Consider the following 17,709-nt stretch of genomic DNA (forward strand, 5'->3'; position numbering starts at 1 on the left):
GACAACGTTCCCTCCCCCTCCCCTTTTCTACTCTTCTTTCTCTCCGCACTCCCCTTCCCTCCGTCGATGTGGGACTCAATCATTCCATCATCCAACAACCGACTCGAACTCTAAATTCTAAAACCCCCTCAAAACACAAAACACACACTCTCAGTCTATCATTTGCTGAAGAAGCTTGGAATTGATGAAGGGACTGCTCAAGTCCTTCACTGTAAGTCTTCTGCTTTGTGGGCATTTCCAAAGTCGTCTGCTTTATTTTGTTTTGAAGTTTGTTGAAGGAGCTGATTGTGCTGTGTGATTGAATGAATTCTGTGTGTATGCATAGAGGGTTGGAGTAGGTGTTAGGGGTTATAGCGCGGCGAGGAAGGACCTTCGGATTGAGGGGGTTAAGCATGCCATAGCTGTTGCTTCTGGTAAAGGCGGTGTCGGCAAGTCCACCACTGCAGGTACCATTGTTTCTTCACATTTTTCGAGTTTTTACCTATATGGTTTTCGTTTAAGTGTTAATATCTAAAAATGGTTGAACGTTGTGGAGTTTTTGAGTATTTTAGCTTTCTGGGTTATGCGAAAATTATGTAAAGAGGCATCCTTTTTGTGATTACAGTGGTCTCCAGTAGGGTAAGTTTTCGGATTGTGGTGAGCTGAAGACTACGTTCCTGATCTTCTTTGATTATTTTCAGCTGTTTTGGTTAATTTTGTCATTAAAAGTTGAAGAAAACAATGGATTTTTTACCTTATTGGGTGCTGGAGTTGTGAGGTAGTTATAAGCGATTCCAATTTTGGATGGTAGAATAGACATCAAAGTTTAGGATTTACCATCTCACTGATTTCGCATTTTGAATATTTTAGTGTTGCAAATGAAATCTAATCTAATGATGTTCAAAATGGTGACTTTCTGATTGCTTACTCAAAACAACATATGCATAATGGTGGGAATTGCAGTTAATCTGGCTGTTGCACTTGCTAACAAGTGCCAAATGAAGGTTGGCTTGCTTGATGCTGATATATGCGGACCAAATGTTCCTATAATGATGAAGCTTGATAGAAAGCCAGAAGTGACTGAAGGTATATGTTAAGTTAATTTTCTGCAGATTTCACTTAAGAGATGTAGAATTTATTTGGTTAATTGTAAGATTTGTTCTAAACAGAGATGAACTGGTAACTAAACTTTCCAATCAGTTTGAGTGTTTCGATTCCTGTACGAGTCTTTGCACTTCACATTTTAAGCAATATTACCTCTTCATTTTGCTAAACAGTCCTTCGGAAGCAATACGAGAATTTAGGTTTTCAAATTTTGTGATCAAACACGATATAAGGTATTAACTTCTGTGTGTCATTTCATAGTCAAGTCCACTTGTGGACTCTGCAGAAGACAAGTCATATAAACAAGTATCCCTTTACATTCGTCACACAGACACACTAGATAATGACTTCATGATTCTGCATCTTCTTTTACATCTTGTAGCATCTCTATTGTGAAGGCAACCTATAGTAACTCAGACATGTACAAACACCAGACGTATACTCTCCTTACCATTTACTGATTCCATAATGCTAGACTGGAGAATATTAATATTATGGTTATCTTCTACCAGATAAAAAAATGATTCCAATCGAGAGCTATGGAGTCAAGTGTATGTCAATGGGACTTCTTGTGGATAAGGATGCTCCGCTTGTTTGGAGAGGTCCCATGGTATAACTTTGATGTTATAAGTTTTATTGCTTAATTGTTTATTTAATTTCATGTTCCTTGCATAGTTTGATTGTTGGCGCTAACTACTAACAGTTAGTGCTGGTATGCAGACTACATCATTACCTTTTAAGAGATTTCATTTCCAACTACTGATATAATTGTCCTCATAATCATGAAAGAATGCAAATTAGTTAACTGAAGTGAGGTTCCTATTGAAATTTAACCAAGCTGGTACTTTTCTTGTGTTTGTGTGCATGTGGACGAGTCTTCATATATAAACATATATATCACTTATTTATTAATTGTTAAACATTTGGTTGCTATGAGATTGAAATTATTGTGCTGGGGTTTAAGAAATTTTGTTATTATTGAGAGAAAGTAACAAAGCACCCAAAAGTAATAGAAAATTTGAAAAAATTAGAAAGGCCAGGGTAAAGATAGCATCAACATCACTAATTCAAGTCGGATAGCATCAACATCGCTTGTGCTAAGAATACTGTGCTGTTTCCATTCATATTTTCTCATGATTTTTTTGTTTAATTCTTGCAGGTATCTAGCGCTCTTGAAAAAATGACTAGGGGCGCTGACTGGGGAAATCTTGATATTCTTGTGGTAGATATGCCTCCTGGCACTGGTGATGCTCATATAACTGTATCCCAAAGGCTGCAATTATCAGGTAGTTGAAGAACATAACCACAAAATGCTTTGTATTTACGTTCAAATTTCCCGCATTTGGTTTGGGCAGTATCTTCTTTGATAGCTGAGGTTCGTATCTCATGCCTCAGAATCTTGTGCAATCTTCGATCTATGTTAAATGCATTTAGCAAACTCTCAAAGTACCACAATCGTTTCTCCCACCTTCAGCCTCTAAATGTCCTGTAATGTTTCAGCATGAGCATGGTTGTTCAAATTGGTCTAATCATTAAAACTGGAGGACTGATTAGGTTCATTCATGAAACTGTACAATAGGCACAACTGGTAGATTTCATATAAGAAGGAATTTATATGTAAAACATAATGCTAGTATATTTATAGATATTAAATATCAAAATTAAAATTTTCTGGTTTCTGAAGACATGCAGATTAGTGCCCCTAGACCCCCCTCCCCAAGAACATCCGAGTAATATTCCAGTTTTACCTTTCCATTAACTTGGTTTCACAACCATCATTTGGTTTTCCATAACTATTACTGGTTTGTTGGTAGGTGCATTGATTGTTTCAACGCCTCAAGATGTAGCGTTAATGGATGCCCGTAGAGGAATTAACATGTTCTCTAAAGTCGAAGTTCCTGTATGATTTTATTATTCTTCAGAACCCAGATTGTCTTTGAATATGTTTGCATTGGCATTGTAAGTTTGTGGAGATCATCAGTGACATAATTGTTAAGATAATTAAATTTGAATTGCTGTTGTAGATTTTGGGAATTGTAGAGAACATGAGCTATTTTAAGTGTCCGCACTGTGCCGAATGTTCCTTCATTTTCGGGGAAGGAGGATCTCGTAAGACAGCAACTGAGATGGATTTGGAATTTGTTGGCGAGGTATGATTAGTCAGTTTCATCTGTTTCATAGTTTACTGTAATATCCGTAAATTCCTTTTAGGTTGCATCAGTTTGGGTCTCGATTCTTATCTTTTATCTCCTTCCTCTCCATCTCTCTTCTCTTTCACGCAGAGTCATTTATTTTCATTAGAGTAGGAGGGTAGAAATTTTAGATCTCCATAGTATTGAGACTCCTCTTGTCACTTTCTATAATCTCTGCTGAAGGCATTATGTTTTGCTGCAAACCAGATTTCTGTTCTTGCAAAGATACCATGAATGCCAATCTGCATAACAAACATACCTCATGTTAGTTTAATGGAACCTGTATTCGATATAATTTATGAGTGCCGTGGTGTGTCGCGCACACGCCATTTGAAGGAGCTTTCATGACCTCTTTTGTTTTCGTTTTTTCTCCATTTGATCCTATATTTATACAAAATTCACATAATTGGATTTTCTTTTTACGTACTCCAATAAGCTGAGATGAGTTGCACGTTAATTAATCTTTCTTGATCAAAGTGCTTAATGTTTCAGATACCGTTAGAAGTGGGGATCAGAAAAGGCTCCGACAATGGCGTCCCAATAGTAATATCAGCTCCTGATTCTGACGTCTCGAAAGCATATGTGGACGTGGCTCGGAAAGTTGTAGAAAGACTGTCGAAGGAAGAACAATCCCGTCCACAGATATCCCTCTGATTCTGTGTTGTCCAATTCACAGCAAATGAATGGAGTCTCTGCTGTACTTTCTGCACTAATGGCAGATTCCCTTGTTCATGCCTTTGTAATCTTTCCTCAGCATTGTCATAGAGTACTATTAGTACGTCGGACGAGTACCGCGGCAGTATAAAGTCGAAACAAAAAAACAAATTATCAGAAAACTCTTTATACTATCGGCTTATAATTTATTAGAACATATTCTGATCATCTGAAACTTGTAGTGAGCAGAGCTATTGGAAATTCAAGTTTTGAAGCATTTTCCATCTCTTAACATCATTGAAGGAAGAAACATTTCAGTGTACTCGGAATTCAAGCTGTATATTAGCGCGTGCCATAAAAGAGAAGGGATACTAAAAAGTATAACATCTCTATACTTGTATTATTACATTTGATATACGGGCTTGTATTTTGAGCTACTGTATGAGGAGCAAGGAGGGGTATCCAGTTTTTGACTAGTGTCTCCAACCCATCATTTTCATGATGATGGAATAAGTTTCATTTTCTCAGATGAATGGGAGAGTTCAATTCAAAGGAACATGTAGAAGAATATGCATCTTCCACATGGACCTCTAATAGTGGCACCTATATTTTTCTAAACCACTGCTATTAGGAAAGGGATCATATCTGAATTCCTTGCACCAAATCCAATAAGTTTGGAAATCCGGACTATTGAAATTTGATCCAATGGCAAACAAGAAGTCCTTTTAAAAGTTATAATAACTGTAGCCATTAAATTAAATTTCAAGGATCCGGATTTCGAACTTTAATAGATTTGGTGAAAAAGATCCGGTGGATCCTTTCCAAAATAAAGCTAGAAGAACAAGTCAAACCCACTTGACTGCATCTAAATCATTTTCAATGTTTCCGCCATTTTTCCACCATCTCTCAGTTCTTCGCTTCCCCATCCACTCATAATCTCTCTCTCTCTCTCTCTCTCTGAATGCATCACTGCACCGTAACCCTGAAACCCCCACCTCCACACCATGTATCCTCCTCTCGCTCCCACCTGATTTTTCCCCCCAGCCCTAGGCTGACCAAATCCCAATCCCACCCCATCTTCACGCCAATTTACATTCGTGCTCATTCCGTCTCCAACCGCACCGCCAGAGGGCTCGATGTCTCCGTCTCCAAACACTCCCCAAACGCCAGCGCCCCAAATGGCTCCCTACACGATTGGAAGCCGAAGAACGTCGGCGTTAAAGACGTAGATGTCGCCACTCTCGGCAATCTCTGCGTGGATATCGTGCTCAATGTGCCCAAATTGCCACCGCCCGATGTCCACGACCGCAAATCTTACATGGACCGGTTGTCCGCCTCGCCGCCGGATAAGGTTCGCTTCTCTCGCAGCCTCTGACTATGCCCAAAAAAATCGTTCTGTAATTTAATTTCTTGAATTCTGTGCATTTTCTTTACAATTTTGGACCCATTTGATATTTTTCTTTAGAAGTGAAGTAAAAGAGTTGAATTTGTGACAGAGACTGCTAATTTCATCTCTCTAGCGGAATTTGGAGTATTTTATTTGTTGGGATTCTTTAATTTCAGGTTGCTTTGTGATCAAGTTCATAACTTTCGACCCATTACAATGGTTATGACTTTTGCTTCTTAATACTTTCGTTTCGTCGTAATTTGAGTTTTTAGTTTTTCCTTTTGTTGATGTTGTTTTGCATTGTGTAGTAGTTTCTATGAAGAAAAGTGTAAGGTACTTAATCTTATATGATATGCATGTCTGCCAATAAGTTTTCCGAATTTGATTATATGGTTTGAAATGTAGCAATACTGGGAAGCTGGTGGAAACTGCAATATGGCCATAGCAGCTGCAAGATTAGGACTTAAGTGCATCGCAATTGGGCACGTGGGTAACGAAGTATATGGACAGTTCCTTTTAGATGTCCTTCAAGATGAAGGAATTAGCATGGTTGGAGTGAGTGACAACAATACCAATGTTGACAGTTCAAGTGCAATGTATGAAACACTTTTATGCTGGGTACTCGTCGATCCATTGCAAAGACATGGTTTTTGCAGGTAAATGTTTTCACTTTTTGCTTTTCTTTTAGTAATTCCATCTTCTTTGTAAAGAACGGCAATTTGAATCGACCTGGTTTGTTTATCAGCCGAGCTGATTTCAGTAAGGAGCCTGCATTCAGTTGGATGAGCAAATTATCTGGACAAGTAAAGACAGCTATTAAACAGTCAAAGATTCTGTTCTGCAATGGTTATGGCTTTGATGAGCTCTCTCCTGGTGTAATAGCTGCAGCTGTAGAGTATGCCGTTGACGTTGGTACAGCAATTTTCTTTGACCCTGGACCACGTGGAAAAAGCCTTTCTGCTGGTACAACAGATGAACGAGAAGCACTTAACCTGTTGTTGAGGATGAGTGACGTTCTTCTCCTAACGTCTGATGAGGTTTGATGTATTGTTAACCACGATTCATCTTTTTTCTAGTTTATTCCATCTATTAATGTGCAAAGTTTTCCTTTTGTCTTGCTGCTTGCAACCGTCTAATACATTTTAATGATATTAATGATTTCCAGGCTGAGTCATTGACGAGCATTAAAAACCCAATATTAGCAGGGCAGGAGCTGCTCAAGCAAGGGGTGCACACAAAATGGGTGATTGTCAAAATGGGTCCAAGGGGTTCAATTCTAATAACTAGGTCAAGTATTTCTTTCGCACCGGCTTTTGAGGTATCATTTTCTAACTTTACATTTTCTTATGACATTGTCGTGAACTTGTAGCTTACTTGTTTTATGAAATCATACTGGTACATATTTATTAATTCTTGCTAGATTTTTTTGTTCTACATCTAACTTTGGATCAAATTCAGTACATCTTGCTTCTTGTTTGCCATCATGCACACCATTTCATGCCAAAATCATATTTGTTAAATAGTTTTAAGCACAACATTGGACAAAAAAAAGCTATCAAAAGTGTTATACATGCTCGAGATATGTCTGTTTGCTCTGTGTGCTCGTGCTTGTGTATGTTTGTTGTAGCTTGAAGCTTCCTACAAATAAGAGTATTAGGTAGATCATATCTTTTGGCCAGAAGAAATTCTGCATTATAGAAGTAGTTTCATATTCTGCTGTATCCTGTTTGAATTCAATTCCAGCTTTCTTTATTGGCTGATACACCAATGAAACCTTAGTTGTCATGCTGAAATGTAACAGGTAAATGTCGTAGATACTGTTGGATGTGGAGATAGTTTCGTGGCTGCGATTGCATATGGTTTTATCCACAACATGCCGATGGTTAACACATTAGCAATTGCAAATGCAGTAGGTGCTGCAACCGCCACAGGTTGTGGTGCTGGTAGGAATGTGGCAACCTTGGAGACAGTAATAGAACTTATAAGGGCATCTAATCTCAAGGAGGATGACAAGTTTTGGAATGAGTTAATTGATGAAAATTTTGGGGTCGAGGAAATTACATTGCTTTCAAATTTGGTCATCAATGGAAGTGATAACCGGTTAAATTGTGTATCCTTGCAGAAGGTGGTATCCGAATTGCTTCCTAAGCTCAAATCTGCACAGTTAGAAAGAAAAGTGTCTTTTTGATAGATCATAACAACGGTAGGTTTTTAGCAATTGGAGTTATGTGATTCTCTGGGTTTAATTACACCCTTGGGGTTCTTCTTCTATGAAATTGAGTACTTTCGGGGAAAACATCAGTTTTGAGCAGGAGTCGGTAAGCTTGCATAGCTTGAAGTTCGTCTTGGATTTAGTGAAATATTGTAGGTGACGGTATCGATTTGGTTCTTCTAATATATGCTTTGGCAATTGGCATGATATCGCTTTGCTTTCCAGCTTTCTGCAAGCATATTTTTTACTCTCCTGCGCGAAGATGTTTCATTCTTTGCACCTTTTCAACATATTGTTCGGGAAGTAATTTAACACGCTCTTTTTCTCCTCTTGCACTTTCTTGTGTGTTTCTGGCCCTTGGATTGAATGAATCAAAAGGGAATCAGGAGACAAAATAAACACAAGTATGCAGAAGGGAAAAAAGGGTGTGGCGATTTCATTTCCCAATTGTTATTGATGAGGCATCTTATTGGTGCTTTTTAGCCTGATATGTGGTGTAAACAAAGAAAAAGTGAATCTTACATGTTATGGTTTTTCTGAAATTGCAAAATTCATTGGCAGTTGGAAGGCAATTCTAGAGATTGATTGTCACTTTTGCTCTTCTTTATTCATGCCACTTCTTCACCATGTCTTTTTATGCATATCCTTTTTAAACGAGAAAAATCAGACCAAATTAATTACGGAAAGTGATTTTTGCACTCCCTTTTATACTTGGTGTACTTCCCCTCTTTTGTTCTAACGATTCAGTAGAATGGAAAAACATAATTGAGAAGATGGGTGCGTAACGTAAAAGATGACTACGAAAATCACTCTTCATAAATAACTTTACCTCTCCCCTCAGTTTTTAAGTGGCAATGCTATAAGCCTACGACCACAAACACACACTATATAAGATTTAGCATGGCCAATTGAACAAGACAGATAAAAGTTTGGCTAGTTGGACAAGGCACTGTGCCAGACGTTTTTAACTCGAACTAGAATTGTCGTTCTTGTCTCAAATGAAATGAGTTGAACACATATTTATATTGATCAATTCACTAAACTCACGTTCAAAAATAATATTTTTTCATATTTAATTTGTAAATTTAATTTAAAATTTTAATCTCTCTAATTTTATTCTTCAAAAAATGTTATTAATAGTGTACGTGATGATAAACATTGACTCATCGAGTGTGGTAAAAATTAAAAAAAGGGATTTGATAGGTTTTTTACGTGGGAAAAAAGGTAAATTACCAAAAAAGCCGAGGAGAAGAAGAGAGAACTACACAAGTGCCCCCGACTCTCTCCTAATTTGCAACTGCCCCTATTGGTCGTAGCCCCCATCTTCCACCAAACAACGCCCATACCACTCCTCCATCATCTCTTTTACTTTTATGCCCTCCCACGGTCCCACCCCAACTCAATTATTTCTCAACCTCTCTCTCTATCTTATGTGGGTGAAGATGAAGGCCCCACACAAAATAAAAATTAATAAAAACACTTTTTTTTTCTTGATATTTTAATATTTATTTTTATGTGGTTTTTTTTTTTTTTGAGAGAATGTTTTTCAAAAACACTTTTAGTTTATCACTTCTCTTTATTCATGATCGTCGGATTGAATAAATCAAATGAAATAAGGCACATGATTAAATATAAAAGTGTGAAAAGCTAAAAAGATATGTGTTTATCATCTCTCTTTCTTTTAAATAAAGTGAAGATGTTTTAGTGTGAATATTGTACTATGGCACTAAGATTCATGTGGATTTTGTGATTGAATGTTATCGCATTTTTGTAGTTGTAGGTTCACCTGCAATTTGTAATAAATTTAATTAAGACATTCTTTTATAGTAGTAGCGTTTACCTGAACTTTCTAATAGATTGAGTTATCATATTCTATAATAGTAAAGTTTACGCGAATTTTATAATGGACCAAGTTATCACGTTTGTTTTTATGTTATTTTTTTAAAAGAAAGTGAAGATTTTATAGTAATGGTACAAAAAAATTTCTAACATTTTTTTATAGTAAAAAGATTTACATGAACTTTGTAATAGATAAAATTATCACATTGTTTAATAACGGTAGAATTTATGCGAACTTTGTAATCAACTAAATTATCACGTTCTTTTATAGTAGTAGATTTTACGTGAATTTTCTAACAAACCAAATTATCACTTGCCTCTTCATATCTACTTATTCTTCTAATTAATTAATTGTTAAATTCTACAAAATCCAAAACAGGAAAACCCAAATTTAAATGATATTTCAGCTACATTTCTCAAAAGATAAATGAAAAGAGAAATGGGGGCAATATCGGAATACCAAAAAGTTGGACGAGAAAGGAAAACAGGATGACATAAATACCCTCCAAATTGGCTAACCCTAGAATTTGCCGAAGTCCAGTCGCTGCCCTCGGTTTGCCCCTGCAAAATTTCTGTGCCTTCCCCTTCTCTACCCTTCTTCCCTCTCAAGTTTCTCTCTCCCCTACCCGCCAAACTCAAACACCTCTCTCTCTCTCTCTCTCTCTGCTCTTCCTTTTCATGGTTTTCTTAGAAACAATTATTTATATATTTTCTTTTATTTAACTGTATTAGATGCAATCTCTACTGATTTCTCGTCCATCTCTGAAGTTTGTTGATTGATATTTTTTAAATTTTGATTAATTTTTTTGTTGTGATTTTTGCAGGTTCAGTTTGTAACTTCTGCATGAGCTTCTGGGCGGACTTTGTTTCTGTAAGTTCCGACGCACTTCAGCTTTGTTTCTGTAAATTATCTGTTTGGTTGCTGAGAAAATATCAGAAGCTTTAGGATTTGTGAGTTTTAAGCAGCCTAATTAGAGTATAACGTAGCATGGTAAGTTTCATACTTCAGTTTAAAGCCTTTTTTAGCTTATTCGTTAGGAATTCCTGCACCAGCGGGTACTGTGTGCTGATCTCAATCTGCACTTACTGTAATTTTACTGATTCCCGAATGAGTTTACATCAAAAAATTATATTTCGTAATGAAATAGTGCTCTAGATTGGACTGTATGTCCGTTCTTTCGGGGTCAATGGTAAAAAGAACATAAATTTGATCCAAATGTGCATTCTTTGTGACACAGGTCTACTCAGAAACGCATATTGGGCAGAAATTTTCTGTTTTAAGTTCTGTGTTTGATTGTATTGGTGGGGGTTGGTTTTTGGACCTGTAATGGCGGACCATAGTTTGGTTCTTGGGCAGAATGGTGATCTGCCATTGAGGCAGAATTCACATCCAGGACAGGGGCTGAATCACAATCTGGTTCCGGGTCAAAGTCATGGCCTTGCATTGAGGCATGCCCCTGATCAGGATTTGGAATTAGGGCATGGTAGCCATGATGATAAGCAGGGTTTTAGACATCCCCATGATCATGCATTGGCTTTCGATCAGACAAATGAACATGAGATAGCCCTTCAACATAGGCGCATACAAAATCTTGAAGAAGAAGGTTTGGAGTTGGAGCAAGATATTGGTGTTGAAACTGATCAGGAGAATGTTGATGTCGATGAAAATGACAATGAGCTTGCTCTTACTGTGGCGACTCATGAGTTGGGTTTATCAGATAATCATGCATTGTCATCGGTGGAGGGCCATGATCTTCACGAAAATTTGGATTTAGCAATGGATCAAAATCAGGAGATGGGTATTGTGCCTGACTCAGACATGAATTTGCAGCAATCCCAGCTTTTAGATACTCCTCCTGTCCTTCAGTATCGATCTCATGCTATGACAACTAATCACCAGCTGGCTGTTGGGCAAGAGTTTCCTGATGTTCATAGCTGTCGAAGGGCACTGAGAGATGCTGCTATTGCCCTTCGCTTTGAGATGCAGACTGTCAAGTCTGACAAAACTCGTTTCACTGCCAAGTGTGCAACAGAAGGATGCGCTTGGCGAATTCATGCTGCAAAGCTGCCTGGTGTCCCTACTTTCACAATAAGGACCATCCACGAGGAACACACCTGTGGTGGAATCACCCATCTTGGTCATCAACAAGCCTCAGTCCAGTGGGTTGCAGAATCTGTGGAACAACGTTTGAGGGAAAATCCTAATTACAAGCCAAAAGAGATACTAGAAGAGATTCACCGAGTTCATGGCATTGCATTATCGTATAAGCAGGCATGGAGGGGAAAGGAACGCCTCATGGCAGCTGTTCGTGGATCCTTTGAAGAAGATTATCGACTCCTTCCTCAATACTGTGACCAGATCAGAAGAACCAATCCTGGAAGTATTGCACAGGTTTATGGGAGTCCTGATGATAGTTCCTTCCAACGCCTATTTGTTTCATTACATGCATCTATATACGGGTTTCTGAATGCATGTCGACCTCTTCTTGGGCTCGATAGGACTCATCTGAAAAGTAAGTATCTTGGGACTTTGCTTTTTGCTACTGGGTTTGATGGAGATGGAGCTCTGTTTCCATTAGCGTTTGGGGTGGTTGACGAAGAGAATGATGAAAATTGGATGTGGTTTCTCTCTGAGCTGCGTGTCCTGCTTGAAAATTATGCAGAGTACATGCCTAGGCTTACCATTTTGTCTGATAGACAGAAGGGTATTGTTGATGGGGTGGAACTAAACTTCCCGACTGCTTTTCATGGGTTTTGTATGCGCTATTTAAGTGACAGTTTACGGAAGGAATTTAATAATCCTCTGCTTGTTAACCTTCTCTGGGAGGCTGCTTATGCTCTTACTGGCATTGGGTTTGAACAAAAACTTATTGAGATTGAAGCTATATCACAGGAAGCAGCCCATTGGATTAAACAAATTTCTCCTCGCCTGTGGGCAACAGCATATTTTGAGGGGACAAGGTTTGGGCAGTTGACTGCTAATATGGTTGAATCTATAAATTCTTGGATAGTAGAAGCATCTGGGCTTCCAATAATTCAGATGATGGAGTGTATCAGACGGCATCTGATGACTTGGTTCAACGAGCGTCGTGAAATGAGCATGCAATGGACGAGCATACTTGTTCCTTCTGCCGAAAAGTGTGTTTTAGATGCAGTTGCGCTTGCTCGTACTTACAATGTGATTCGTGCAAATGAAGCCGAATTTGAAGTTAGAACCCATGAAGGATCAGTCACGGTGGATATTCGTACCCGTTGTTGTTCATGCCGTGGATGGCAGCTATGCGGGCTGCCATGTTCTCATGCTGCAGCAGCCCTCGAGTCTTGCAGGCAACATGTCTATCGGTTCACAGAGAGTTGCTTCACAGTGGCAAATTATCGGAAAGCCTATTCAGAGACAATTCATCCAATTCCAGATAGAACGCTGTGGAAGGAGATGGCTGGATTCCCAAATGAAGGTAACCCGGATATGTGGATGGTTATTAACCCGCCAAAGTCGCTTCGACCACCTGGACGACCAAGGAAAAGGCGAATTCGCACAGAAGATGGTAGTCGCACGAAACGAGTTGTGCATTGCAGCCGCTGTAATCAGACCGGACACTTCCGAACAACTTGTGCTGCCCCCATATAGTCGCCAATACCCAAGCTGATACTGTGCAAAGAAGATATAGGCTTCTCTCTTTTAGTAGTGTCTTGATTTGTATCTTTGCGTGTTCATAGGCTTTCATTAGACACAGGATCTTCCCGTAGGCTTTTTATTTTCGGATAGTCGATGTCCAGTTGATGCTTCAGTCACATATTTCGATCGTTAATTAGCAACATAATCAGTTAATTAAACATTCGTAGTCAATTAGTTCTATGAGCTTCTAATTTAGCGATAATGTTGTTCATGTTGTGGGTTAAGCTTCACAATAGGCTTGTTCATGTTACGAATTCTTTTGAAGTTAGCTCGAGACACGAGTTCTAAACCCTAAATCATAAGCTTTGGTTAGAATGACAACTCTAAACCATGAGTGGGTAACTCTAATTAAACCCTAAATGACAACACCAAACCCTACAACCTTTATGACTCAAAAAAAAACCCTAGTAAGTTGGTTTATTTATTTTCAGAGGACTGATCCTTGTTCAACGTTTGTATCTTTTCCAGTATGTGTATTATACCAAACTCAGACATTATCCTCCATATAACAAAGTTAAAAAAGTCAGACAAAATTTTTTTGGTTAAATAGCTTAAAAATCAATAAAAAATACTTATAAGATTCAATAAATGGTAAGACTGTTTTTTAAATCTAAAATATTTTCCTCACTTCATCTTTTTGTGTTCTTTCTCTTTGACATAAACCATTAAAGCTTATAGAAAATTCCAAATTGAATAAAAATACTTACAGAAAGTTCAATAAAAAATCTCTTTTAAACTGTAAGACCGCGTTTAAAAATTTAATAGAAAATTTAAAGAAAATTTCAACATAAAGCCTTAAATCTCATGCAGATTAATTCATGTATTTTATGTCCAACTCCAAGAAATTCTGCAACAAAATGAAAATGGAAAAAATGCCTACTTTGTGTGAGATTGTGTTTAGGTTTTCAAATACCAAGTTGAAAGTTGGCACCACTTTTTGAAGAGAACATGCTCGAAATATGGGAACAGAATGCCTACTCAGGAAAAGGCACTTTGACTTGTCATAAATCTTTCAAATACGCATATAGTATAGAGGTAATGATTCCATTAGCTATTGGTATTAAACTTGATTGTGACTTTTTATTTCTATCTTTCTGTTACGTGATAATATCACGGTTATTACAATCAACGCTCTGTGTTTATTATACTGTAGAGTTACTTGCTTTGTGTTTGCACTAAACAAGTTGGTCGGTAAAAGAAATAAACTTTTCTTATTTATAACTGTTGGAACATAAGTTGTTGAAGAAAGTCGTCTAGGGACTAGAGCACTCGCCCTGATCAATCATAGAGTACTTAAAAAATCATGTAAATCCTAATTGGAAAGTTGATTTTGATTCCAAAATATCTACTAAGGACTTTATTAATTTGTAGTCAAGCAAAAATTATCTTAATAATTTGTGTACACATTCCTCTCTTTTCCATTGTACATAGATGTGTGGGCTAAGTTTGACTCAAATATGAAATTAAAACTGTTTTTGCGATTTCAAATAAAACTCTTTGAGGGATATCAAGATTCCATGCAGGAAATTATTTTCAAAGATACAAAATTAGGAAAATTTTAAAACTAGACACCGAGTTAATAATAATTATATTCTAAATTGGTTAAAAAGGCTGCCACAAAATTTCCTTCTTGATATTATATATGCAACTGACTGACAAAAGATTTTTTAATATCTCTAACTTGTGACAAAATAGACCAAAAATATATATGAAATTGAAACATGGATGGGAGATCTTAAACTTATGATCATCAAGTCAAGACAAAAATAAAATAAAATTAGGGAGTGCATTATGCATAATGCGCTTTATATTCCACTTTTCTTTTGTCCCTTTTTCCTTTCTGCTTTAAAATTTGTTGGTTGGTTGTCTCTAAATAGCTTTAACATACCAATCTGTGTTAAGCTTGGGATTTAAGCTTGGCATAAATCACATATGCATGCCATCATTGATAACTGAAGGTTCTCCACCTTCCGTCACCGTCCCTTTACCCAAGTGGCAAGCAAAAGACATATCCTTTGCTTGTGAGCTGCAATCAACACCAAGGTCAAGATCCTTGCATGAAAGCAACGCACCCTCCTCAAAACTATTAATCACTTCATCAATTATTAATCAATCTCAGTAGACCCAGTTACAAACTTTTAATCACAATACATAGAACTTGAGGGACATCAATTTAACAGACAATAAGAGTACTAAATCGTGGTGTTTGTACTGGTTTTATTTGTGCATATTTTCGCTATTTTAGGCATTGGTGCAAGTTTTACATAAGTTGATTGTTAAAAAGCAACTACAAAGTCTGGACCATATACATTTATACATTGGCCTTTGCAAAGGTTTAGGGCCATTTTGAAAGTAGAGGGTAGCTTGTTCCTTAATCTATTTTTAAGTGCCTAAAGAAGCTATTTAAGTTGACTTTAAAACTATTAACTAATATATTTTCTTGAGGAAAGAGAAAGAAAATCCTGACAATTTCCTTTTACTTTGGATGTTTATTATTACAATTTGATATCCACAAAGAACCTTTGGCCAGCTATGTGTGAAATTGAAAGCTAGTTTAGCAGTACTAGTGTAGAAGGTGCTCCATGCGTCATGTGACATGGGGAAAGAATCTTGTTTTCATCCTTACGTATATAAGGACCCAATGAAAATATAATGCATGGCCATATGAAATCTCTCTCTCTCTCTCTCTCTCTCTCTCTCTCTCTCTCTATGCCATCTCTCTCCTCTCCTCTCCTCTCCTCTCCTCTCCTCTCCTCTCCTCTCTTTCTCTTAAGAACAGTTGTGGGGAATGTTGTCTGGTTCGAGATCTTTCGATAAAACTTGAAGATCGTTATCATCTGAATGATCTCGGACCAGGCTTCATTCCCCTCAACTTGGAGGAATATACAGAGTCTAGAAACATATCATGCATTAAAATGCAACGAAGAATTATACAGGTACATCAATTTGTTGTTTTAGTACACTACTGCCTAATGATTCCTGTTTGTGCAGAGAAGCTGGCTGCAGATTTTCAATCGTGGCCGGAATCGGCAACCGGAGCAACCCAGCATCAGGTCTGTAATGATATATAGTTTAATTCTTTCTTTTTCATGCTTAAATGTTGACAAAGATGTATAGTGCCGATGCGAACTGCAAATTAAAGCTTTCCTTCTGTCCTTTTCGTTTATTTATTTCTTTGATGTTCTGATAAAGGATATAAAGATCTCTCTCTTCCATGCCAAACCATACCTTACAAGATAAGTCAAACCTAAATTGGAAGAAAGACTTGCATGAAACTGAGACGTTATGTGAGAAAGTTAAAACGTATAATGACACTGATAGACTTGATATATTGACACTTTGGCGGCCTCATTTCATATAAGTATATGCTCAGATTTACATGTGAAGTTCATAATTTCAGATCTGCTAGATATAGATAACTATATAGCTTCTCAATTGGCTGCTTTATATTATTTTACTTTGTGAGATGAAAAAATTAAAAATAAATCATGTCCAAAAGAAAAATAATGCAATTGAATGTGGAGCATGAAGTATGCTGATACGAGAAGAATACAATATCAATGTCTTGAGAGTTATAAGTGTGGGTTCTGATTTTCATGTTGAAAGTAAAGGCTAGGTTGCAAAATAGGAATCAAAGTACTTATTTGTTTTGTGGGGCTTTTGATTGGACTTCAGGGGGATAAAAGAACCTATTTGGGGGGTTGAAATGAAAGATTGCAGGGAGAGAAATGGAGAGGGGGTGCCAGCTGCCTACCAGTGCGATCTTTGTCTGCTTATGTGTATTATATTCTCATGCATATGCTATCCTGACTCTTTTTTCATGCAACATTGTAGGGTATTGTCTAATTTTCAACAAATTATATGTGGATGGAGGGATTTCTTTTTCTTTTTCTTTTTTTGAGAACTGGTAACTTCAAAATACGGTAAAATTGTTTGCTAACTGTTACAAAGTTTTTTAGAGAGAGAGAGAGAAGAGGGGGGGTTGAGAGGGAAGAGAGTGTCTGTTCTCCTTTAGTTGACATCCATCAATCTAAATTCATTTGGAAATGTTGTTTCCTTCAGAAACAGAAACTAATTGTATGTTTGTGCATGTTTTCAACCTTCATGGTGGATATCCAATTCTCCTCAAGAATGAACAGCTGATGGTACAAAGTTGAAGTATTGTATAAGTATGCAGACTTGGGCGTAGCCAAGTTGGCTCGAGGCTAGAGCAATGCGCTCTAAACTGTGCACCCAAGCTCGAATCTCCTTCTCCGCTAATATGTTAGAATATGGTTCAAATAAAGAAAAAGTATTCAACAAGTAAAAATATATACAGAAACATTCATAGACATACCCTTCACAATATGACCCTCATAGAACAACTAGTAAGGCCAGACTCAAACCATTTCAGTTCGGCTTTTTGACATGGGGGTAGATGTTTTTTCGTTCTATAAATAAATGGAAAATATTTTGAGGTCATAAAAAAGAAAGAGAACAAAAGGCACGTAAAGTATTGCAGCAGAAAATTTTAGTGAATAATTTGCAGTTCTTTTATTTAGTTCTCAACATTAACATTTGACAGAATTTAAGGTTTCATGAAGTACAAACAAGTTTAATATCTGTATTACAAAACTATGGAGTAGAACGGGAGGCGGACTGATTACAACACATTGGCGATCATGTT

General features: G+C 37.3%; 3 protein-coding genes across 3 annotated transcripts; all 3 read left to right on the plus strand.

Moving 5' to 3' along the window:
* Positions 1-37: 37 nt before the first annotated feature.
* LOC137729907 (iron-sulfur protein required for NADH dehydrogenase, mitochondrial-like) lies at positions 38-4,327 on the plus strand. Its single transcript, XM_068468959.1, has 8 exons — positions 38-211; positions 326-446; positions 943-1,065; positions 1,596-1,693; positions 2,243-2,369; positions 2,898-2,983; positions 3,108-3,233; positions 3,768-4,327. The coding sequence occupies exons 1-8, from the start codon at positions 185-187 to the stop codon at positions 3,927-3,929; spliced, it is 870 nt and encodes a 289-aa protein (XP_068325060.1). The 5' UTR covers positions 38-184; the 3' UTR covers positions 3,930-4,327.
* Positions 4,328-4,809: 482 nt separating this feature from the next.
* Positions 4,810-8,072, plus strand: LOC137729524 (uncharacterized). Its single transcript, XM_068468496.1, has 5 exons — positions 4,810-5,280; positions 5,722-5,972; positions 6,062-6,353; positions 6,482-6,634; positions 7,118-8,072. The coding sequence occupies exons 1-5, from the start codon at positions 4,891-4,893 to the stop codon at positions 7,502-7,504; spliced, it is 1,473 nt and encodes a 490-aa protein (XP_068324597.1). The 5' UTR covers positions 4,810-4,890; the 3' UTR covers positions 7,505-8,072.
* Positions 8,073-9,993: 1,921 nt separating this feature from the next.
* LOC137728966 (uncharacterized) lies at positions 9,994-13,238 on the plus strand. The gene is made up of 2 exons (XM_068467783.1): positions 9,994-10,238; positions 10,606-13,238. Exon 2 carries the CDS (start codon positions 10,695-10,697, stop codon positions 12,993-12,995), a length of 2,301 nt encoding a protein of 766 aa, XP_068323884.1. The 5' UTR covers positions 9,994-10,238; positions 10,606-10,694; the 3' UTR covers positions 12,996-13,238.
* The last annotated feature ends 4,471 nt before the right edge of the window (positions 13,239-17,709 follow it).

Source organism: Pyrus communis, chromosome 3 (genome assembly GCF_963583255.1).
Source record: "Pyrus communis chromosome 3, drPyrComm1.1, whole genome shotgun sequence".
NCBI classification, from domain to species: domain Eukaryota; kingdom Viridiplantae; phylum Streptophyta; class Magnoliopsida; order Rosales; family Rosaceae; genus Pyrus; species Pyrus communis.